This window comes from Heptranchias perlo, chromosome 24 (genome assembly GCF_035084215.1).
Source record: "Heptranchias perlo isolate sHepPer1 chromosome 24, sHepPer1.hap1, whole genome shotgun sequence".
Taxonomy (NCBI): domain Eukaryota; kingdom Metazoa; phylum Chordata; class Chondrichthyes; order Hexanchiformes; family Hexanchidae; genus Heptranchias; species Heptranchias perlo.
In genome coordinates, this window is record NC_090348.1 from 10287134 (window position 1) to 10313089 (window position 25956).

Sequence of the window (25956 nt, forward strand, 5' to 3'; positions counted from 1 at the left end):
TCGGGAATGAGGTGGGCCAAGTGGAGCAAGTGTCAGTGGGGGAACATTTACGGAGCAGCGATAATAGTATCATAAGGTTTAGAATAGCTATGGAAAAGGACATGGACCACTCTAAAGTAAAAATACTCAATTGGAGGAGGGCAATTTCAATGGGATGAGAACAGATCTGGCCCAGGTAAATTGGAATCAAAGATTGGCAGGCAAAACTGTAATTGAACAGTGGGCAGCCTTAAAGGAGGAGATGGTTCGGGTACAGTCTTGGCACATTCCCATGTGATAGAAAGGTAGGGCAACTAAAGCCAGAGCTCCCTGGGTGACAAAAGAGGTAGTGAGTAAGATGAAACAGAGAAAAGGGGCATATGATAGATGTCAGATTGATAACACAAGTGAGAACCAGGCAGAATATTGAAAGTTCAGAGGGGAAGTGAAAAAGGAAATAAGAGGGGCAAAGAGAGAGTATGAGAATAGACTGGCGGCCAACATAAAAGGGAATCCAAAAGTCTTCTACAGGCATGTAGCGAGAGGAGGGTTGGGGCTGATTAAGGACCATAAAGGAGATCTACTCTTGGAGGCAGAGGGAATGGCTGAGTTACAAAATGAGTACTTTGCATCTGTCTTTACTAAGGAAGAAGATGATGCCACAGTCTCAGTAAAGGAAGATATAGTTGAGCTACTGGATAGGCTAAAATTTGATAAAGAAGAAAAAATAAACCCAGCAACGATAGGCCAGTCAGTTCAACCTCAGTGGTGGGGAAACTTTTAGAAACGATAACCCAGGACAGAATTAACAGTCACTTGGACGAGGGTGGATTGATTAGGGAAAGCCAGCACGGATTTGCTAAAGGCAAATCGTGTTTAACTAACCTGATAGAGTTTTTTGATGAGGTAACAGAGAGGGTAGATGAGGGCAATGCAGTTGATGTGGTGTATATGGACTTTCAAAAGGCGTTTGATAAAGTGCCACACGGTAGGCTTATCATCAAGATTGCGGAATAAAGGGGGCAGTAGCAACATGGATACAGAATTGACTAAGGGACAGGAAACAGAGAGTAGTGTTTTTCAGACTGGAGGGAGGTGTACAGTGGTGTTCCCCAGGAGTCAGTGCTGGGACCACTACTTTTCTTGATATATATTAATGACTTGGACTTGGGTGTACAGGGCACAATTTCAAAATTTGCAGATGACACAAAACTTGGAAGTGTAGTAAACAGTGAAGAGGATAGTGGCAGACTTCAAGAGGATATAGACAGGCTGGTGGCATGGGCGAACACATGGCAGATGAAATTTAATGCAGAAAAATGTGAAGTGATACATTTCGGTAGGAAGGGCGAGGTGAGGCAATATAAACTAGAGGGCACAACTCTAAAAGGGGTAGAGGAACAGAGAGATCTGGGGGTATAAGTGCGCAAATTGTTGAAGGTGGCGGGGCAGGTTGAGAAAGTGGTTAAAAAAGCATACGGAATCCTGGGCTTTATAAACAGAGGTATAGAGTACAAAAGTATGGAAGTCATGATGAACCTTTATAAAACACTGGTTCGGCCACAACCGGTGTATTGTGTCCAGTTCTGGGCACCGCACTTCAGGAAAGATGTGAAGGCCTTAGAAAGGATGCAGAAGAGATTTACTAGAATGATTCCTGGGATGAGGGACTTTAGTTATGTGGATAGACTGGAGAAGCTGGGGATGTTCTCCTTGGATCAGAGACGGTTGCAAGGAGATTTGACAGAGGTATTCAAAATATTTAAGAGTCGAGACAGAGTAGATAGAGAAAAAATTTTCCCATTGGCGGAAGGGTCAAGGATCAGAGGACATAGATTTATGTTGATTGGCAAAAGAACCAAAGGTGACATGAGGAAAAACTTTTTTTTACACAGCAAGTGGTTAGGATCTGGAATGCACTGCCCGAGGGGGCTACGGGGAAAGGGTGGGAGAGTGGGTCTAGCTGGATTGCTTTTGCATAGAGCCGGCACAGACTCGATGGGCTGAATGGCCTTCTTCCGTTCTGTAACCTTTCTATGATTCTAAAACAGAAGACACAAATGGGATAGCTCCTTGAAGATGCTTCCATCCTTTCATTGAGAACTAAGCTATGAGAGACAACTAAACAAACATTAACTTGCTGGAAGGGTGCTTATATATAAAGAACATTTTTAAAAAGTAAACACTTTTGAGGTAAATAAAAAATGTTTTAATTATTCTGGTAAGTGGAGTTGATCTATAAAAATGGGATGGCTTGTTTAGGCCATATGGCCTTTCATTGCTCATGAAAAAAATTTCTTTTTAAGAGAGAACCTTCTTAAACTGAGGCTACCATCCTAGGTGGACGTATAAGATCGAGTGGCACGATTCAAAAAAGAGCAGGGGAGTTCTCACCAGTGTCCTGGCCAATATTTATCCCTCACCCAACATCACTAAAACAAATTAACTAGTCATTGCTATTTGTGGGACCTTGCTGTGTTTTTTTCAACACCAAAGGTTGTTAGAACAAGGAACACTTGACCACAAGTGGCTTTTGAGGGAACTGGGTAAGTAGCCACCAGCACAGGCACGATGGGCTGAATGACCTCCTTCTGTGCTGAACTTCCTATGATTCTATTTTTTGGAGGGAAGTGATTGATTTTCTCTTTTAAAAAGAAATGGACATTTTTTGAGACGGTGAGGGGCAATGCATGTGCAGAGTAGTAGTATCTTCTTATTGGCTCAAATGAGCCAATCAGCATGCTTCATTCTCTATGGTGCTGCCAATTACTTTCTCTAATCCTCTGGGTGAGGCTGACTGGTGCCAGATGTAAATCATACAATTTTAACCAGAGTCCCATATAAAGGCACGTTTTCTGTTGAACAGCTGCTGCAATCGGTCAACAACGCATGTTTCGGAGTTTTTTGTCTTTCACGTTTTGGCTTGATTACATATAAACCAACAAACCTCCAGAGCAATTTCTTGTACAACTCCTGGCTCAGCCTACCAGGACCAATTACTGTACTTCAAATTAAATGAAGTGCTTGTCTTGCCATGAAATCCATCTCACTGAAAAATTAACTGCTTTACACCTGGATATAATAACTGCAACCACATTTCATTTTCAATCTACTCGAATTAAGATTGAATTAAAATGGTAAAATAAGGACAATTTACTATACCTCAAATAAACAAGGGATTGTCTCATAGGTCCTCACTCCTTCCCCAAATATTTAACAGACATTCTTATCTGACCCTTTCCCTAAAAATAAATGTTTTCAAATGTATACACTATATTATTTATTCAATACAATTAAGAATCCTATATAATGTGTGTAGTGTCACACATTAAATTAATATGACATCAAATAAATCTGTCCATAGTAGACAAAATGTAAATGTCACATTTTTCAGATTGCCTCAAATAAGAAATACAGACCAGGAAAAAATCCCACAGAAAAGCAACCAATTCAAACACTGGAATTGGACCCCATCACATTGCTCAATTTGTTTTTGGCTGTGTCAGTAATGGGATCAATGCTTGCAAGCACACCCTGTGTTCCTTTGAATCGTACCATGGGATCTTTAACAGCCAAATGAAAAAGGACAGAATCTTAGACAATGCAGTACTCTCAGTACGACTGTGAGTTTCAGCCTGGAAGAGAAGGCACATTGCACTTCAGATCTGGATTAAATATTTATCAGATGGGAAAAAAAACTAAATCTAATGCAAGAAAGCAGCATCTATAAAAAGAAAAAATGTCAAAAGATCAGGATGAATAAGGGCAAAATGGATTTCTATATGAAGAAACAGGCTGGCTCCTGTGACTGGCTCTTTTTTGGGTGAATTATTTTCCATGAAGTAGCCTCAAAGCTGCTCCTAACATAAAAATATCAACTTAAAACTATCACCATCAAACAGTTTTTGTTGTTTGTGTGGCATTGGCCCAAATGGTTTCCGAGGCAGTTCTAATGCTGAATAAAGTTGGAGACATTTTCAGAACTAAAGATCAGTTTTTAAAATAACCTTACTCCATCAATAAAAGGTCTACCAATCATAAGTAGCAAACAAAATTAAACACACAGGACACGGGACATTTATACATTGAAGAGAACTTGCTGGAGTCTTACTTGGTTAAAAAAGGATGATTTCTCCCTCCCTCCCATTCTCTCTCTCATTATTCTAAAGGCACTAATTCATGTTGGGTATGGTTCCGAGTACTTTTGGGTGTCACCTCACTCAACACTTTCATTTGCAAGCCTTCATCGAACTGTGGAGTGCTTTGCAGGCAAGCTTACGGTTTCCGCGATGTCCGCAGTTCACGGCCCTGGTCACTAGATATTGGTGAACATAACATAATAAATGAGCAAGAGTAGGGCATACGCGAGATAGCGCAGCTACTATCAGTCTTTATGGCAAACTGAGTTTTTTTTAAATTCATGGGATGTGGGTGTCGCTGGCAAGGCCAGCATTTATTGCCCATCCCTAATTAGCCTAGAGAAGGTGGTGGTGAACCTGCCAACCGAAAATGACCCATTTTATTCCTACTCTCTGATTTCTGTTTGTTAAACAATCCTCAATCCATGCCAATATATTACCCCCAATTGAGCCCTAATCTTGTGTAACAACCTCTTGTGTGGCGCCTTTATGAATGCCTTTCGAAAATCCAAATATACTACATCCACTGGTTCCACCTTATCTACACTGCCAGTTACACCATCAAAAAGCTCAAGCCTGCTCCTCCATTCAATAAGATCATGGCTGATCCTCGACCTTAACTCCATTTTCCCGCCCGATCCCCATATCCCTTGATTCCCTTAGAGTTCAAAAATCAATCGAACTCAATCTTCAATATACTCAACTACTGAGCATCCACAGGCCTCTGGAGCAGAGAATTCCAAAGATTCACAACCCTTTGAGCGAAGAAATTTCTCATCTCTGTCCTAAATGTCCAACACCTTATCCTGAGACTATGTCCCCTCGTTCCAGACTCTCCAGCCAGGGGAAACATCCTCTTAGCATCTACCCTGTCAAGCCCTCTTAGAATCTTATATGTTTCAATGAGGTCACCTCTCATTCTTCTAAACTCCAGACAGTATAGGCCCATTCGACTCAATCTCTCCTCATAAGACAACCCTCTCATCCCAGGAATTAATCTAGTGAACCTTTGTTGCTCCGTCTCTAAGGCAAGTATATCCTTCATTAGGTAAGGCGACCAAAACTGCACACACTACTCCAGGTGTGGTCTCACCAAAGCCCTGTACAAATGCAGCAAGACTTCCTCACTCTTGTACTCCAACCCTCTTGCAATAAAAGCCAACATACCATTTGCCTTCCTAATTGCTTGCTGTACCTGCATGTTGACTTTGTGTTTCATGTACAAGGACACCCAAATCCCTCTGAACACCAACATTTAATAGTTTCTCACCATTTAGAAAATATTCTGTTCTTCTATTTTTCCTATTGAAATGAATAACCTCACATTTCCCCACATTATACTTCATCTGCCACCTTCTTGCCCACTTAACCTATCGATATCCCTTTGCAGACTTTTTGCGTCCTCTTCACAGCTTACTTTCCAACCTAGCTTTGTACCATCAGCAAACTTGTACGCATTACACTCGGTCCCTTCATTTAAGTCATTAATATTGATCGTAAATAGCTGAGGCTCAAGCAGATCCCTGTGGCACCCCACTATTTACAACCTGCCAACCTGAAAATAACCCATTTATTCCTGCTCTCTTTTCTGTCTGTTAATCAATCTATGCTAATATATTACCCCCAATCCCAGGAGCCCTAATTTTGTGTAACAACCTCTTACGTGGCACCTTATCGAATGCCTTTTGAAAATCCAAATATACAACATCCACTGGTTCCCCTTTATCTACCCTGCCAGTTACACCCTCAAAAAACTCGATTAGATTGAGGAACCCTAACTGTATAGCAACTATCCAAAATGGGAGGGGTGGGGGGGAAATACAATCTTAAAATTAGAGCCAGGCCATTTAGGAGTGAAATCAGGAAGCACTTTTTCCACACCAAGGGTCGTAAAAATGTGGAACTCTCTTCCCCCAAAAGGCTTTGGATGCTGGGTCAATTGACATTTTCAAGACTGAGATCGTTGGGTTTTTGTTCGTTAAGGGTATCACGGGATATGGAGCAAAGGTGGGTAAAATGAAGTTGAGCCATGATCTAATTGAATGGCAGAAGAGGCTCCAGGGGCTGAATGGCCTACTCTTGTTCCTATGTAACTAGAAGCAGAAACCATAACTGATTTTTCCTTTGCTTGTCCAGGGTTACTGAAGAGCCGATAATGCTGCCCAGTTGAAATCAGCATAGACTGGGGATTGAACAAAGGGGTTTCTGGCTTCTATGGTTAAGTTGCATACTGTTATAACCTGAGCTATAAGAAAGCAGCTTTAACCAGTTTAACATACATTTGCTCATAGCATGAAGACGTAGGTGGAGTTGACCTTTGATGTCGAAGCATCTTCACAGACATCGAGAGATATGATGGTATGAGAGCGGAATTGATTAAAGTGGACTGGGAAAATAGATTAAAGGGTAAGACGGTACATGAGCAGAGGTGTTCAGTTAAGGAGTTATTTTACAACTTTCAAAATAAATAGCCATCCGTGGCTAAGTAAAGAAATCAAGGATAGTATCCGACTAAAAACAAGGACATATAAGGTAGCCAAGCTTAGTGGGAGGATAGAAGATTGGGAAGTCTTCAAAAGACAGCAAAAAGTAACTAAAGGATTGATTAAGAAAGGGAAGTTAGATTATGAAAAGAAATTAGCAAAAAATATAAAAACAGATAGCAAGAGTTTCGATAGTTATATAAAAAGAAAAAGGGTGGCTAAGGCAAACGTAGGTCCCTTAGAGGACGAGACCAGGAAATTAATGGTGGGAAACATGGAGATGGCAAAAATGCTGAACAAATATTTTGTTTCAGTCTTTACGGTAGAGGACACTAAGAATATCCCAACACTGGACAAACAGGGGGCTCTTGGAGGGGGGGGGGGGGGGAGGGAGGAGCTAAATATGATTAAAATCACTAAGGAGATGGTACTCAGTAAAATAATGGGACTCAAGGCGGATAAATCCCCTGGACCTGATGGCTTCCATCCTAGGGTCTTGAGGGAAGTGGCAGTAGGGATTGTGGATGCTTTGGTAATAATTTTCCAAAATTCCCTGGACTCAGGAAAGGTCCCGGCAGATTGGAAAACTGCTAATGTAACACCGTTATTTAAAAAGGGTAGTAGGCAGAAGGCTGGAAATTATAGACCAGTTAGCTTAACATCTGTGGTGGGTAAAATTTTGGAGTCTATTATTAAAGAGACAGTAACGGAACATTTAGATAAGCATAATTTAATAGGACAAAGTCAGCATGGCTTTACGAAGGGGAAGTCATGTCTGACAAATTTGCTTGAGTTCTTTGAGGACATAACGTACAGGGTGGATAAAGGGGAACCAGTGGACGTAGTGTATTTAGACTTCCAGAAGGCATTCAACAAGGTGCCACATAAAAGATTATTGCTTAAGATAAAAAATCACAGGATTGGGGGTAATATTCTGGCATGGGTGGAGGATTGGTTATCCAACAGGAAGCAGAGAGTTGGGATAAATGGTTCATTCTCGGACTGGCAACCAGTAACCAGTGGTGTTCTGCAGGGGTCGGTACTGGGTCCCCAACTCTTTACAATCTATATTAACGATTTGGAGGAGGGGACCGAGTGTAACATATCAAAGTTTGCAGATGATACAAAGATGGGAGGGAAAGTAGAGAGTGAGGAGGACATAAAAAACCTACAAGGGGATATAGACAGGCTGGGTGAGTGGGCGGAGATTTGGCAGATGCAATACAATATTGAAAATGTGAGGTTATGCACTTTGGCAGGACAAATCAGAGAGCAAGTTATTATCTTAATGGCGAGAAACTGGAAAGTACAGCAGTACAAAGGGATCTGGGGGTCCTAGTGCAAGAAAATCAAAAAGTTAGTATGCAGGTGCAGCAGGTGATCAAGAAGGCCAACGGAATGTTGGCTTTTATTGCTAGGGGGATAGAATATAAAAACAGGGAGGTATTGCTGCAGTTATATAGGGTATTGGTGAGACCGCACCTGGAATACTGCATACAGTTTTGGTCTCCACACTTAAGAAAAGACATACTTGCTCTCGAGGCAGTACAAAGAAGGTTCACTCGGTTAATCCCGGGAATGAGGGGGTGGACATATGAGGAGAGGTTGAGTAGATTGGGACTCTACTCATTGGAGTTCAGAAGAATGAGAGGCGATCTTATTGAAACATATAAGATTGTGAAGGGGCTTGATCGGGTGGATGCGGTAAGGATGTTCCCAAGGATGGGTGAAACTAGAACTAGGGGGCATAATCTTAGAATAAGGGGGTGCTCTTTCAAAACTGAGATGAGGAGAAACTTCTTCACTCAGAGGGTAGTAGGTCTGTGGAATTTGCTGCCCCAGGAAGCTGTGGAAGCTACATCATTAGATAAATTTAAAACAGAAATTGACAGTTTCCTAGAAGCAAAGGGAATTAGGGGTTACGGGGAGTGGGCAGGAAATTGGACATGAAGGCCCTGTGGGTGGCGGAGAGGGCCCAGGGGCTGAGTGGCCGGGTCCTGCTCCTACTTCTTGTGTTCTTTAGATTTGTGGTTGGGATCAGATCAGCCATGATCTTATTGAATGGCGGAGCAGGCTCGAGGGGCCGATTGGCCTACTCCTGCTCCTATTTCTTATGTTCTTATAAGCCATCTGGATAAGCATGGCTTTTTTAAAGTGTATAATCCATCACATTTGCTCCCCTTCCTATGCTGTGGGCTGCTGCAGGCCATTGTTGCCCTGGCTGAAATCAGCACAGACCATCATCAATTCTGGGACCTTCTGCACAATGGTTCAGTACCACACCAAACCCTGCATTTGCCCACTAATCCATCAGTGGACATTAAAGGATCGTACTAAAAAGAAACCTAAAGATACACTGTTCAATTAGATAATTACTTTCAAAATTATTTCACATTTCTCCAATTACTGCTCTTCATATTTCCAACAGCAGACCAAAGATTGCTGCTCGACTCCACTAAAAATAAATCCATGCCATTTTTATTAGATGTGAGCAGAACAGTCCTGTTTTTGAGCAGGGCGTGTGTAGATGCCTCAAATGTAAATTGGACACCAGAATCCTGTTTTCAAACGATATGTTTGACCATTTACCTCCTTTATTATGTGGTTGCAGGAGTGATTACAGTGAATAAGGTTTTCCATAGATTTTTGGCCTTTCACACACCACAATCTCATCCCTAGCCTGGCTTGTGTTAGCTTATGGAGCAGTTAAAAGGTGCCAACCCTGGTGAGCAGTTAGATCAGTATTTCTAATAATTGGTTGAGCCAACATTTGAAGTAACAATGTTACTGATAATTCAGTTTGCTATAAAAACTGGTAATAGCTGCACTATATCACCTCTAACATAGTAACCAATTAGAGCACAATAGGCTCGCCTTTAAGCCCAATACTCTAGGTTATCTGATTCAAGAAGCATTTCTGTGGCATCGTCACAGTGAAACCCATAATTTCAGGGACAGTACTCTTAAAAGCATCTACTGTAGATCCAAGTCATAAACATATGCTTGGTAAAGACTTTGAGTCATTGCCAATGATGGCAATATAGGAAAAAAAATTAAAACAAATCTTTTGTTCAGTTGCCTTCATCATCCATATTGTACCTACTAAAAATGCAAAAAGTTTTTTCATCCCAGACCACAATAAGCAGTTTGGAGACCTCACTACTGGTCTGCCAACCTTGCAGCATTTGTGGCTGTTTCGGTAAACACAAAATTTGCTAGTCAAAAAAAATCCTCATTATTTCTAAATAATTTGCAACCTTCAATGGCATGCTTGGCATGGTAGTCTTTGTCATTACTTTTTACTTTGGCAATCCCTCAATAATAGAGTAAGTTTTTTTTTCCCTTTTTATGCTGAGAAACAGAGATTAGAGTTTTAAGATTGGTCATGTCTTTGGTCACTATTTAGATGGCTTTGCAAACCATCCTAGAGACATATTTTATCTCAAAACTGACATATGAAAGACATCCCAATTGATGGTGTAGTCACAGCAGACAGGCATTCTTTTCTCTTTGGTAATCCTAGCCTGTTCAAACTCGTCGACTCCCTGCATGCACTCGAATCTCCAGTTTGCAGTCTTTGATGTTTACTTGATGTCGATACCACATTTCTTCAGGTGAGATTTCAAACTATATTTATCTCTCTTTGTCTGGCCACCAACACTTCTTTGGCCGATACTCAGTTCCGCATAAAGTAGTTGCCATCCCTCCCAGTCTGGGCTACACCTGACTAAGCCACACTACACGTGACTCTTAATGCCCTGTAAAGCTATTCGGTTGTATAAATAATCACTACGAAGCAGTGGCTTCTCAGGGTAATTTATGGAATAATGCCAGCCACACACACGAGAATTTTTGAAGCAGCAATTTAACGTGGCTAAATTGAATATTGCCATAGATTGACAGCATATGATACAAAATTGGAACCCTTGCAATAGACGTGTGCTCTTCCCAGTATTACATACAAGGCTTTGCTGTAGGTGTACCTCCTTTCTTTTGAAGGCAGAAGAGGGAAGTGTATGTTTACAAAAGCAATACAAAAAACAAAACAGCATGAGTAGAGGGTGCCTAAACCTTACCTCGTACATTTTGATCAGGTAACCCATAATACATTCCATAAGCCATCTTCCTATTTGTTGTTTCATTTTGTGGTAAAGCTTTCAAACAATACTTAAATTGGTTTCATAGCACTTGAAAAGGCAAGGCCAAACCAATTCTTCTCCAGAGGTGAAACACTGAATGATAAACAACAAAAAAAATTCTAGGCAAAATCTTTGGTTATGATATAGCCTTCCATGCCTTTAACTGGCTGTCGATTCTCTAACTTGCAAGTCATTGAGCGGGATGGATGGAGAGATTTTCCCAGCATCAGTACAAAATGTGAATCAATGATTTTCCTGTGCAAATTATGAAAATATAGAATTCTTGCTCAACTATTCATCTCCAACAAAAAAGTTAACTTAATTTATTGCCATTTTTAACATTTCTCAATAAACGATAATTGGCTGCACTGCCGACTATTTTAATCAGATGAAATCTGCAATAACTTGAGTGGCCAAAATATGCATGAATAAAATATTATGCCACAGGAATTAAATAATTTCCTTTGCATAGCTTGCTGCCATTACTTTCAGTTTACAGACTAGTTGCATTGTTGAAGCAGGCAGTCCTGGCTCCCAATAAACAAACAGCATTAGACTGGCCCAAACAATTTTCACACTCTCCTCTTTGGCATTCATCTCGAAAATTCCCTTAGCGGGATGAAGAATTTAGCACCTAGACCTAAATGAGCATGTGGTAGGAAATTCAGAGCAAGGAATTTTTTTTTAAGCTCCCTCGCGTGCAATAGAGGAATGACAGAAAGTAATGGGGCAGAAATCACTCGTGAAATAACAGAGAGCTCAACAGTGCTCTCTGTTGTTAGTGGTGAAATGGAGAAGCAAGTTCCGGCCTTTGCACATGCGCAGTGAAACATGGAAATCCGGAACTTGCTTTGAATTAAAGGTATATCGCTGGCTGCAATCAGTGAAATCATTGAAAAAGCACAAACTAGCTTATTTACCCAGCTGGAAAGTAACTAATTACACCACTACTGGTATGCTTAAAAATACAGGTCTAAACTAAACTTAATGATTGCCAAACAACTAAAAATTAACCTTTAAAAATGTGGAGTCTCATTATTCCTTATTTTAAGAGTTTCTGATCATCAAAAAATTTAAATTAAATTTTTTTCTACTTTTCCCTTCTGTCTCTTTTACTTAATTCAATTATTTCTTACCCTTTTTTTTTGCTGTCCATAACTGTTCTTATATTGATCTTAAACCAGGAAGTGAAAGGTACAACATTAACAATTTAAGCCAGCAGAGACAGCAAACACAGCTTGTCAAAAATGCTGCGATCTGATTGATCAAGGGGAGAGATCGATCCTCTTGCTTCTCCCAGGGTCCTAGCTTCGCTTGAACTGATTCCGGGGTCTTCACTTCCTATTCGAGAAAGTACCCAACAAAAAGTGGGTTAAGTGTAAATCTATGGAGCGGCGAGCAGTGTTGGTTCACTGCTCCGAGCGATTTCTGCCCCAATATAGAAATATAATAAAAAAAACTTTTGAATTGGAATTTAAGCTGTCACATTTTAAATTTTGCACAACTGCTAAACTTCTGATTTTTAAAGATAACTCTCTTCTCTACAGTCAGAGATGTGTGCTCATTGCTGCAACATTTTTATTGTCTGTTGCGCCAGCTCACAAATCCTTCATCTTCATCAGATAGATATCTTTTATACTGGTAGCCATTCACTTCTGCAGAGGTGGAAGTCAGTCCGCCTTTGTTCTGAACGTTGGAAGGGCCCTTATTTTGTAATGGACGTGGCAAAACAATTTTTAAAAATCTGAATTGCCTGAAGTGGTCACTGGGGAACAGCTGAACACAGAGTTAGAGTCATAATGAAGAGGTTGGTAAATGTGTAACTGATAAGTTGCTGAGTTATGTAAGGGCTTCCTTCTACATGGAATAAACTGCATTCCACCGTTTGCATTGCCTAAGCCTTCATTTATTGGTGTAATTATTTGATTTGTACAATTAAAAGTTATATATATTGCACACAATTACCTATAACTAAAGATGACAGGAAATACAAAACTTTTCCATTTGGTACTTTATTATTAAAAAAAAGTAGCCGAAAAAGCAGTAGCAAGTTGATTTAGACGCAGAACGAAGCAGTGGATACAGATGAAGTGCTCAGGTAAGGATACATTGCATGAAGGGTTTACAACTGTGCAGAACAAGGGTACTGCAGGCTTTTTTAAAAAGCCCGTCTCTGTCCAGGAAAACTACTAACCATCTGTACAGTTTAAAGACACAATCCAAGTCATGCGGTTTACATCCTGCACAATACGTTAAGACATTAGCAGTAGTATTAGGCAGTTGCAGAAAACCGCAAATGCCACTTTATATTTATAATTAGGAAAGGTGCATTTTTTTGTGTTTTTTTTTGTTAACAGTTATTCTGGCAGCTCAAGTGAATTACATTATCCTTCAACATTTGTTCTACCATAATATATACATTTCAAAATTTGCTTCCATGCTTCTAAAAGGTAAACCAAAATTGAGATCTACAGTACATTTTAAAGTATAAAAATATATTACAAATCTGCAGAAATATTTACAAGCAATTTACTATTATCTATATGCAACTCTTTATGCCTTCTGAAACTATATGACTAGAATGTTACAGAATAATCTAGAATTTTTTCCCATCTTCGTACAAGTAAAAATACAAGGATTTTTCATGTGATGTACACATAAGCATGAAGATTATCAACAATGCAATCACTGGGTTAATCTCGTCTTTAAGATCTTCTATGCGGCAAGCTTTGGTGCACTGAAATAAAACTTTCCAGCCTTTATCCCCCCCGAAATGATCGCCATCCAAAATTGGCAGCAGAAAGTAATCCATTTTCAATATTTGAGATCAGTTTCATATTAAACACTGAATTCATGTTTAATGTTCATAAATCTTAATTCATGAACTTTACTGTAAACATGTTTGAAAAGAACAGAAGAAGTAGATTAAAGAAAAACCATTATGATGTATCTAGTTAAATTCAGGCTGTTATGCCTCATGTAGTAACTGGGAGAAATTTTTTTTAAAAGTGTACACGCTTCGATCAGAAGTTAGACAGTTAGGTTTTTTTTTTAAAACCCTCATGAAATTTGAAATCCTGATTTTAGATTGGAAGGAAAGGGGGACAGCCTGAAGCAGCGAGCAAACAAGTCCCAAGGAGGAAGTTTCTCATTGCACTTTCCCCCATGTTAGATGCCAAACATTCCCTGTAGAGTTTTTCATTGTACCATCTCATCTCGAAAAGGTAGAGTGCGAACCCAACTGAAGCTTCAGATCCATTCTCCCAAAGTCTGTTTTTAGTACAAATAATCAGCTAGGACTGGGAGGAAAAAGTGATTCTAATGTGCAATATTCTATCCCAGTCACGGCGGCTAAATTTGACACCATTCTGGTTCCTGGATTGGACCTTACCTCCTTTTCAGCCTTTTCTGTGGCATTGTCCTGTGGGGGGTGGAGAAAATCCAAAGAAAGTTATTTTAAAGCAGTAACAAACTTGCTTACAAAGTCAGTTGTGATTATGGTCAGGATATATTTTAACAAAACCCATCAACAGAAGCCGAGTGACTAATTATCATATTTAACCCTCGCCCATGGCATGATTTTGTAGCAGCTTGATGAAGTTTAATGTGCCCCCTCACCAAATATTTCTCAATTTTCTTTAAGCATTATTCTCAACAATTTTAAAATGCTTTACATCAGGATGTAGTTCAGGGAGCAATTGTTGCATCTTTTAAGGGAAGAGAGGATAAACATTTGAAGCAGAGGAAGATACAGGCCATCAGGAGAGCGCAGAGCAGAGCAGCGGATTTAGCAACTCTAGCAAACAGTCAGCACAGACATGTTGGGCTAAATGTTCTCCTCCTGTGCTGTAAACTTATGTGGCTCAATAACAAAGGGATCAATTTAACAATTTACATGCTGGATTTTTTTTGTTCATCAGGTTGTACTGTCTGCAAGCCTTAAAGTATAGAATGAGAAAATAAAATCTACAAAAACATTTGGAGGAAATTACAAATAAATCCAGACAGACTTTTTAAATGCTTACTAATTTTTTTCCCCACAAAACACGTCAAAAATGACCGTATGTTGAATAAATTACTTGGCTCCCTCCTTCCCAACACACACATGTGCACGCACACTTCCCTGATTTAGAAAGGCTTGATTATTTCCGTGCTGTTATCATGCAGTAGTTCTCCTCTCTCAGAGGACAATTCAGATCCATTAAGAGAAAGAAAAACTGGCAGCAAGGAAACATCTAATATACAAAGGAATTAATCCTGCATTCTCGTAGAAAGGCTCTCCAAATCATTCCAACTGCATATCTAAAGTAACGAAGGAATGTAAATTCCCTGAAATCATGCAATAAAAGGGAATGACTACCGTCAGATGAAGTGCCACTTTCATTTGGCCTTCAGAATCGAGCCCTCCAGTTTTTGGCTTGTTTTATGAAAGACTAGCTCAGCTTTTAGCTCTCAAGTGCCGACTTGTCATACTTGGTTTCTGTTCTAGTTGATTCCTCACGTGTGAGCTCGTCAGGGCCCAACACTTGCTTGCTAGAACTCCAGGATAACTGTATTTATAATGAATCTGGAAAAACTGCCCATTTGGGGCACAAACATCACTGCTCTTAAAGTTTGTTACAGTGCTACCCCCTCATACATTGAGCATTTTCAGTCAGTCAATAAAACCATAAATACAAGATTCTCAGGCAAACCAGTCAGGGTTTTCTTGTAGCACCATTGATAACTAGAATATAGCTTCTAAGGGGGAAAAAAACTTTCAGCCCACTGCTGGGTGTTTTCACAGCAAGGCAGCACTTCGTACACAGAAATAGCCTCAAAAACAATGAAACTTAGAGGAACTGCGTATTCTGGCTTTGAACAGGGACTTAGTTTCTAGCACGAGGGCAAAAGATAATTAGAGCTCAGCTCCTGGATGCACTTTTTTGGTCCCTGCAGCTCTTGTGCCAAAGTTGTTTTAAAAAACACATTTCAGAGCACCACCAAGGTGAGGTCTTCAGTTCATCATTCAGACCTAGGCACGAAACAGTATGTTTTATAGACCGTTGAAGAGAGAAGCTTCCTTACACTCTGCAATGCTATGGTTGCAGGAGAAGTATGAGATTGTTCACTCAGCCATGTCTCAATTCTCAGGTAGGTAATCCAAGAACATAAATTGAAGTGAACAAGGAAACATTGCACAGAGACAGAGTACTGAGGAATTATCAATATTGCACTGACAATTAACGGTGTTGGACTGGGATCCAGTGTTTCTCTGAACTGTTCCTAGGAGTACTTGTAATTGATTGCATAAAATGTAGAGATTAGACAAGCATGTAGCAATGGCAGAGTGGTTTCAATGATGGATTTTAAGTTCCATATAGATTGGGATAAGCAGATGAGTTCATGTCAGAAAGATAACAAATTTCTTGCGTGTGCTCAGTATAGCTTTCTGCAACAATGTCCTAGAACTAAGGGGGCAGGCCATATTAGATTTAATGAGTAATGAGCCAGATTTAGTTAACGGCCTAACGGTGTGTGAACATTTATCTAATAGCAGTCATAATATGATCGCGTTTAACGTTGTGTTTGAAAGGGAGGAACCCACAACAGCTACCAAGATTCTAAATTTAGGTAAGGCCGACTTCAACGGGATGAGGCAGAGACTGTCCACAGTAAACTGGCCAAATCTGTTAATGGATAAAATGACAGAAGATCAGTGGAAGGTGTTCAAAAAAGAATTTAACGTGATACAGAACCAGTTAATACTCTGAAGGGGCAAGAAAACTTGCCAAAAAAACCCAGCCATAGACAATAAAATAGGTAAAGGACAACATAAAACTAAAAGAAAAAGCATACAAAAATGCAAAAAAAAAGCACAAATCCTGGCGACTGGAAGAGATACAAAGTACAGCAAAGGGTGACAAAACAGGTAGTAAGAGCTACAAAAAGGGAGTATGAAAAGAAACTTGCAAGGGATATCAATATCAAAACCAAAAATTGACAATTACATTAGGAAAAAGAGGGTGATCAAGAGCAATGTAGGCCCTTTAAAAACTGATAATGGTGATATTGTAAATGAAAATAAGGAATTATTGTGTGTCAGTATTTACAGTAAAGACGATGGCATGCCGGACACACTAAGGAAACTAATTTTGTTTCAGGGACGGGAACTCACCATAATTAATGGAAGCAAATTAACAGTAATGAAGAAAATAATGGCACTAAATAGTGTTTCTAGCCAGGGTTTTAAAGGAAGTAGGTGAGAACATTGCAGATGCCCTAACTATAATCTTCCAAAGTTCTCTCGATTCAGGAACCGTTTCTTTAGATTAGAAAATTGCACATTTCTCTCCACTATTTAAGAAAGGTGAGAGGGGGAAACCAGGGAATTATAGACCAGTTAGCCTAACATCTGATGTTGGGAAATTATTACAGTCTATAATTAAGGATAGAGTGACTGAACGACGTGAAAATTTTCAGCTGATCAGAGAGAGCCAGCATGGATTTATAAAGGGTAGGTCATGCCTGACGAACCTGATTGAATTTTTTGAAGAGGTGACTTAAGTAGTGGACAGAAGAATGTCTATGGATGTTGTTCATATGGACTTCCACAAGGCATTCGATAAATAAAAGACTGTAAGCTAAAGTTGAAGCTCATGGAATTGAGGGCAAATTATTGACCTGGTTAGGAAATTGGCTGAGCGGCAGGAGACAGATTAGGGATAATGCGCAGCTTCTCAAATTGGCAGGATGTGAATACTGGTGTCCTACAGGGATGAGTTGGGGCCTCAACTATTCACTGTATTTATTAATGACTTAGATGACGGGACAGAGAGTCACATATCCAAGTCTGCCGATGAAACAAAGCTAGGCAGCACTGTAAGCAGTGTAGATGGAAGCATAAAATTACAGAGATATTAATAGATTAAGTGAATGGGCAAAACTGTGGCAAATGGATTTCAATGTAGGCAAGTGTGAGGTAACCACTTTGGACCCAAAAAAGGATAGATCAGAGTACTTTCTAAGTGGCAGTCTGAAGAGACATGGGGTCCATGTATATAGATTAAAATGTCATGGACAGATACAGAAAATAATCAAAAAGGCTAATGGAATGTTGGCCTTTCTATCCAGAGGACTAGAATACAATAGAGTACAGTAAATAAGGAGAAACTGTTTCCAGTGGCAGAAGGGTCGGTAAATAGAGGGCACAGATTTAAGCTGATTGGCAAAAGAGCCAGAGGCGACATGAGGAAACATTTTTTTACGCAGCGAGTTGTAATGATCTGGAATGCACTGCCTGAAAGGGTGGTGAAAGCAGATTCAATAGTAACTTTCAAAAAAAGGGAATTGGATAAATACTTGAAGGGAATTTTTTTTTTAAAAACAGGGCTTTGGGGAAAGAGCAGGGGAATGGGACTAATTGGATAGCTCTTTCAAAGAGCTGGCCTGGGTACAATGGGCCAAATGGCTTCCTCCTGTGCAGTATCTACCATGATACTAAGGGGGTAGAAGTTATGCTACAGCTACACAAAGCCCCAGTTAGACCACACCTGGAGTACTAAGTTCAGTTCTGGGCACTTCACCTTAGGAACGATGTATTGGCCTTGAAGGGAGTGCAGAGTTGATTTACAAGAATGATACCTGAACTCCGAGGGTCAAATTATGAGAGGTTACAACAACTTACATTTATATAGCACCTTTAACATAATAAAACGTCCCAAGGCGCTTCGCAGGAGCGTTATCATACAAAATTCGATACCAAGCCACATAAAGAAGTATTAGTACAGGTGTAAAAAAGCTTAGTCAAAAGGAGGTAGGTTTTAAGGAGCGCCTTAAAAGGAGGAGAGCGCGGTAGAGAGGCAGAGAGGTTTAGGGAGGGAATTCCAGAGCTGAGGGCCTAGGCAGCAGAAGACATGGCCACCAATGGTGGAATGATTAAAATTGGGGATGCGCAAGAGGCAAGAATTGGAGGAGCGCAGAGATCTCGGATTGTAGGGCTGGAGGGGGTTACAGAGATAGGGAGGGGCGAAGCCATGGAGGGATTTGAAAACAAGGATGAGAATTTTAAAATTGAGGCGTTCCTGGAACAGTCAACGAGCACAGGCTGATGGGCGAGCGGGACTTGCTGCGAGTTAGGATACGGGCAGCAGAGTTTTAAATGAGCTCAAGTTTATGGGAGGCCAGCCAAGAGAGTATTGAAATTGTCCAGTCTAGAGATAACAAAGGCACGGATGAGGGTTTCAGCAGCAGGTGAGCTGAGGCAGGGGCGGAGACGGGCGATGTTACGGAGGTGCAAGTAGACAGTCTTGGTGATGGAGTGGATATGTGGTCGGAAGCTCATCTCGGGGTCAAATAGGACGCCACGGTTGCAAACAGTCTGTTTTAGTCTCAGACAGTGGCCACGGAGAGGGATGGAGTCAGTGGCTACACAAACAGGATTGCATTCCCTGGAATTTAGAAGACTAAGGGGTGATTTGATCAAAGTTTTCAAAATATTAAGGGGAACTGATAGGGTGGATTGAGAGAAACTATTTCTGCTGGTTGGGGAGTCTAGGACTAGGGGGCATAGCCTAAAAATAGAGCCAGGACTTTCAGGAGTCAAGTTAGGAAACACTTCTACACACAAAGGATGGTAGAAATTTGGAACTCGCTTCCGCAAATGGCAGTTGATGCGAGCTCAATTGTTAATTTTAAATCTGAGTGATAGATTTTGATAACCAAAGGTATTAAAGGTATTATGGAGTTAGGTCACAGGTCAGCCATGATCTAATTGAATGGCAGAAAAGGCTCAAGGGGCTAAATAGCCTACTCCTATTCCTATGATTCAGGACTTTGACATAGGGACACACGGCTGTCCACATTGATTTAAGAGATGACAAACAGGAAGCATGACAGTCCATTTTCTGCTGCAGATGGACTTCAGAAATGTCCAAGTTGCATCTCATGGTCCATCCAATTGTCAAATTTGTATCAGCTTGCCCAGTCAGACTCAGCATCCTCGAATTAACTAAACTGTGCACGTAAAACGGAATAGAAACACATCTTGCAGAACTCTTCTGACCAAGACCTGTCAATCCCGCCCCCAGAGGAACTGAGGTCCTAAAACATTGGTCAATCTAGAATGTAAAAAGACTTTGGATTGCTTTCACTTCACTAAACTTTAGGTAGAAGGGGCATGATTCCCTGGTCAGAGCCTACTGTTTATCACTAACCCTGATCAATCAAATTCAAACTTGCCCCAAGTTGTTAATAGGTATCCTAGAGGCTGACAACAGAGCTAGTCCCCTGGAGAATTACTATCTTTAAATGTTCCTTTAGGATGATTGAGTTCAGCACTGACTATTAGAACTGCTTGACATCCAATTCCTCTGGAAATATGAAGCAACTGGAGCAAAAACCCCATGTTCTCCTGTCCGGCTGGTACTTCTAAGCTAGCAAGCACCTAGTCAGCCAGCAGCGTTCTGATCTGCACACTTTCCAGCTGCCCCAAGAGAAAGCACCACTCTTAACAGGGAGGGGAGGGGGGCATGGGAGAGGGAAGCCAAGAATGGCAAAATCAAGGCCATACTACTTGTAACTGAGAAGGGGGTGGAAGAGAGAACCAGCAACACCAAGATCATAACGTGCGTAACAGTTTCGCATCTTTTGGGTGTTTCTAAGAAGTCAGGAATCTTACTGTCAACAGGAGGAAAAGGGTGTAGTGCAGAACAAGGCCTAATGTACACAGAGTGAAAATGATCGATGGGATGGTAAAGATAATGCTTTTCCTCACATCATGAAACAATAACATTACTATTTATACAAACTAAACAGAACAAAGCATTCAACTAACTAAATTTCAAGACCAAATTGTAGGGTCCCCACTGACAGTTTAACATTAAAAGTTTTTAGGCTTAACAATATTTAAAACTGTGGCATTGTTTCTATTCTTTCAACATTCTCTTCTTTGAACCTCTGTCGCTAGGAGCCACATATCGCTTACACATAACATTTAGCAATACATTGTGGAGTAATTTTAAAATTGATCAGATGAGTAGCTTTACAAGTCAGCTACACAGCTATGGGTTTGGATGATGTAAAACCACAAAGGCAAAGTCTGAGCGTTTTATAAATGCAACCTAAACCTCAATATTGTTCATGCTTGGGCCTACAGCTCTTCTATATATCTTAATTTAAAATCAGTTAAAATCCCTGAAACTACACTGGTGTAAAAGTTATTTCCCTACATTTAGAAGCTACAGCACAGAAACAGGCCATTTGGTCCAACTGGTCTATGCCAGTGCTTATGCTCCACACGAGCATCCTACCACCCTACTTCATCTAACCCCATCAGCATAACCTTCTATTCCTTTCTCCCTCATGTATAAGGGGAAGCTAGATAAGTTCATCTACGCTACTCGTCTCAACTACTCCATGTGGTAGCATGTTCCACATTCTAACCACTCTCTGAGTAAAGAAGTTTCTTCTGAATTCCTTATTGGATTTATTAGTGACTATCTTATATTCATGACTCCTAGTTTTGGACTCTCCTCCCCTCCAACAAGTGGAAACATCTTCTCTACATCTACCCGATCAAACTCTTCATAATTTAAAATTAAGTCACCCCTCAGCCTGAAAAGAGCCCCAGCCTATTCAGTCGTACCTGATTGTTATAACCTCTTAGTTTTGGTACCACACTTGTAAATCTTTTTTGCACCATCTCCAGTACCTTTATATCCTTTTTGTAATATGGAGACCAGAATTGTGCACAATACTCCAGTGTGGTCTAACCAAGGTTCTATACAAGTTTAACATAACGTCCGTACTTTTCAATTCTATCTCTGTAGAAATGAACCCCCGTGCTTTGTTTGCATTTTTATGGCCTTGATTACCTGCGTTACTACCTTTAATGATTTGTGCATCTGTACCCCATGACCCCTCTGTTCCGCTACTCCATTGAGACTTTTATTTTCCAAAAAGAGTCTGTGGCCTCCTTATTTCTCCTGCCAAAATGCACCACCTCACTCTTTTCTATATTGAAATTCATTTGCCATTTACACGCCCAATCTGCAAGTTTATTAATGTCGTCTTGTGTTTTGTCTCTTTTCCCCCCCAAATTTGGTGTCATTCGCAAATTTTGAAATTGTACTTCCAATTCCTGCTTCACATATAGTCCAGCGATTGACTTGAATTCATGGGTTTCCTTGGTTTGGAGGTGAGAGATCGCCAAGTGGAAGATACAAGCAAATTAAAGATATTTATCACAATTCATCGAGGCTTAATATGAATTAGTTTTCAGAGAGACATAGGGTTCATTGTATTGTGTAAAATACTTCTCTTTAAAAAAGGAACATCAAGAACAAATTCCCTACTATTTGTGTAAAAATGTGACCTGCCTTTAGGGTACACTTGCAACAATGCTAGTAGAATGCGGATTGAGTTTTCTTTTAGCCCTACCTGTGCTGCTTCTTCTAGACTTAAGTGAAGTTTAGTTGTCATGTGTCAACCATGGAGCCATGTTCATAATGTTGTAAGGAGCCAGTCGGCCTGTCAGTACAAGTAAAAACAGCTCAAAGCTGAATTATTCGGAAGTACAGTACACTGCTGCAGCACAAAATTGTACCATGTGATGTGCAGTAGTTAAGACCTCATTCCTATTTTTACCCAGTGAAAAGACTGGATCTTAAACTGAAGGATGACAATCAATGTGTACCCATTGCATAGATAGGTCTCAAAAACACAGTTCTCCATTAAATACAAAAAAAAAATCTATAACCACCTACCTACCATCACATTTTAAAGTTTCTACAAATTAACTCAACTGGAACATGTTAATATAAAGCTTGTTGAAGAAAATTCAAAAGCATTTTCTGTTAAGCACAGAAATGCAGCAACTCCTGATTTCCACTCTCCCTAAACCTGGGCATTTCAGTTGCAGAGACTACGATTTGGAATACAACAGATCTCCCTAGCCATCACAGAGCTCAAGCATGAAAAAGTTAATAATTGACACCTTACTACCAGGTTTATGAAGGGACTGGCGCAGTTCATTACGAGGACGTTCAACGTATATTGTAACAGCTTAATGCACGGTATGCTGCAGATAAGCTGCCTAGGGTTGTCATCCATCAGCAGTTCTTCCTGTTTTGCCATGTTCTCCGCATTAACTGATGACAATTGACTGATCGTGTCCTAGATACAAATGTATCAATCTTTACATGTTTTCCATTTGATTAAGTGAATGCCAACCTTTGGAGACGGTTTTTAAGCTACTTGTGAGTGGAGAAGCAGAACAAAACTGTCGGGTAAAGGATTTTGTAGTTAAATATTAGAAAAGGTAAAAGATGTAACGGGAAAAAAGTTAAAATATAGAGAGAGAATGGGAAACGCAGAGGGGATAGAAAAGTGAGGGCAGGGCAGGCATCAAGTGTTTCAAGTTTAAAATAAAATGATTATTTTTGGAGTTCAGTGTTAATGTAAAATTGTAATCCTCAAAATTTCAAAACTTACTAGAGTTTCAGCATCATTGGTTAACAACTAAAATCCAGTTCACATTGAAAACGGGCATTTTCCGGACTTGTTAGCAGTCTGGTTGATGAACTTTAAAAAAAATATACTAGTCCATCTCCCGCAGCATTGCATACAGAGTCAAGACTGTGGGCTATAAATTGGGCCGTGTAGCACCCATTTGGTAGGCACGATGTGGCCTCCTAACGACCCAAAATAGCGTTCGGAATGCACGCGCATGCTTCTAGCCTGGCGTGCGCTGGACACCATCTTGGTAAAGGCGTTTGCACATAATGAATGCCGGCAGCATGTAAGCTAAGGAGAATATGCGTTAGATCAGTGTGCAACACTGATTTAAAGAGACAGATACAATTTTGGAACTCAATGCTCCAGCCAACGCACTGTCTTAACCTTGCACATCTGAACAGGTAAACAGCAGGAAGGACTCCCCACTAGCGCTATGTAAAGGGATCATGCAGGATTTACAAGTTAGTTTCTGGATTATTGCTTCTGGCTGCTGATGCATTTGTACCTGTTTTTGGACATCTGCAATACTTGAATACTGGGACTAGGGGGCATAGCCTAAAAATTAGTGTCAGGGCTTGCAGCAGTTAGGAAAGACTTCTACACGCAGAGTGGCAGAAGTTTGGAACACTTCTGCAAACAGCAGTTGGTGCTAGCTTAATTAATAATTTTAAATCTGAGATTAATAGATTTTTGTTAGCCAAAGGTATTAAGGGATTGGGGGCTACGGCTGGTTTATGGGGTTAGGTCACAGATCAACCATGATCTCACTGAATGGAAGAACAGGCTCGAGGGGCCAAGTGGCCTAATCCTGTTTCTATCTTCCTATAATAAAGTTTCAATACTCTACAAGGAGTGGGCTGGCTAGCTGACAGGCAAGAAGCAAGGTAACTGGTGATGTGGCAGGGGTGGGACAGGAATGCCGACATCCTGAGAGAGGACAACAAGTTTATGTTCCATGGAGCCACTGCCACTTGCTGCCTCCTATTATGCGCCACCTTCTCCTGCTAGAAAGCGGAAAGTGCGTCGGGGAGCGTCCTGCAGGATGTTTGGGTGATGTGCCAGTCATGGATGAATAGCTGCCTGTATGTGGGACCTGTGAGTTGTGGGTGTGCAGCTTGCAACAGTGGTAATGTGTGACGGTGAGAGGAAGCATCTGATTGGAAGAGTTGAGTACTGATTGAAAGAGTTTGTTCGTATGTGGGTGATGGGGGGTATAGTGCATGGAGCAGTGGATGCGGCTAGTGGTGCAGTTGGTAGGAGATGCCACTTGACAGTTGACCTTACTCACCTTGACCACTTGTGTCAAAGCATTGAACTTCTTCCTGCACTGCATCCATGTTCGTTGTGCTATGCGCCTGGCATTGACTTCGTCCCCTAGTGCCTCTTGTACATATGTCTGGAGGGCCCTTTGCCCTAGTGCGGATATAGGATGCCCCTCCTTCTGTCTGCCTCTTGCAGCAAGGCCTCTAGTGCATCAGCAGAGAACCTTGGTGCACGCACTCTCACAGGCCTGCTACAAATTCAGATCGGCAGATTGGTGAGGTCTGACACGCAGATTGGAGGATGTAGGATTTAGCAGTGTACAACCCTTTATTCAATGTTTTAACATATAGGGATGGGACCTGCATCTGTGTTTAACGTGTGCGATGTCTGATCTCAGTTCAAATCCGTATCTTATATTTTGCAAATAAGCGGTGCCGGCTGCCTTTAAGCGGTGTTAGCCACTGACATGATATCGGGGCCCCCCCTCCTGGTGAGCAGCCCCTCAACAGAGCAGCTAGGCCTGGCTGCTTGCAGATATCGGTAAATAACCAGGCGGCATGAACCTCACGTGCTGTTTGCATCTCAAAGACTGGGCACGGGTTAATTGCGCACCGCAACCCCTGCACCTGGATTCGGGGGGGGGGTTATCAAATTTAACCCCCCAAGTTTAGTCTTCAGGTGAAGCAGGGGATAATTGGACTGAAGTGTGCAGTCAAAAAATATTAAAGATACAGATAGGTATATAATACACACACATACATATAAGTCAGCCCCATTTTAAAGTCATGCATTGACATTTTTATAAAATACTTTTACATTATAGTTAGGTAGCAGAACTTTGCAATTTGGGAAGCCTAGTTGGTTGGAGTATAGAATTTTTTCTGCAGTACAAGCTGAGGAGCGAGGGGATGCAAAAACTGAGGTACTACAGCACCATCACTGGTTGGAAAATGTAATGCAAGCATGGCAAGTTTACATCAGCAGTTTCCATTATAAACAGACACAAGAAATTATTATGGACAAAGCTGACACGAAAGTGCAACAAGAAACAGGAAGTAAGGTTTTGTCGACACGTGTGTGACCGGACATGAGATTTTTAAGCAAGATATACAGATGGTTACAATTTTATACATGGGTGGATTTTTATACATCTGGACCAACAATATGAAACTCCCAAAAACTGTGTTGTCTGAATAGTTCAAAAATCACCACTAGTGGCAGCCCAATTCCTTATTACAAAAAACTTTTCATCTGTTCGTATCATTAGTAGTTAAGGCTCACCTGTTTTATGAAACACTGGAAGTACAATTGCTTTTATTCCTACTCAGCCTCACTGAAAAATCATGTAATCTGCAGGAGTGGAAGTGAGACTGATGAAGCATATCAAGAATGGATATTGATCCACTGTACATTACTATTTTTCTTTTGTAGCCGTGCATAATATCTGATGCAGATAAT

At 40.7% G+C, this 25956-nt stretch overlaps 1 protein-coding gene across 3 annotated transcripts in view; it reads right to left on the reverse strand.

Annotated features, from left to right (window-relative positions):
* Positions 1-13566: 13566 nt before the first annotated feature.
* The window catches only part of aebp2 (AE binding protein 2), a 99859-nt gene continuing 87469 nt past the window's right edge, over positions 13567-25956 (reverse strand). For 2 of the 3 annotated variants that reach the window (XM_068004739.1, XM_068004737.1), the window contains one exon: positions 13567-14161. In XM_068004739.1, coding sequence (XP_067860840.1) covers positions 14128-14161 — 34 coding nt within the window. In that variant the 3' untranslated portion in view covers positions 13567-14127. Of the gene's footprint in view, positions 14162-22158; positions 22249-25956 lie in introns of all 3 variants that reach the window. The other variant, XM_068004738.1, reaches the window with a different exon arrangement.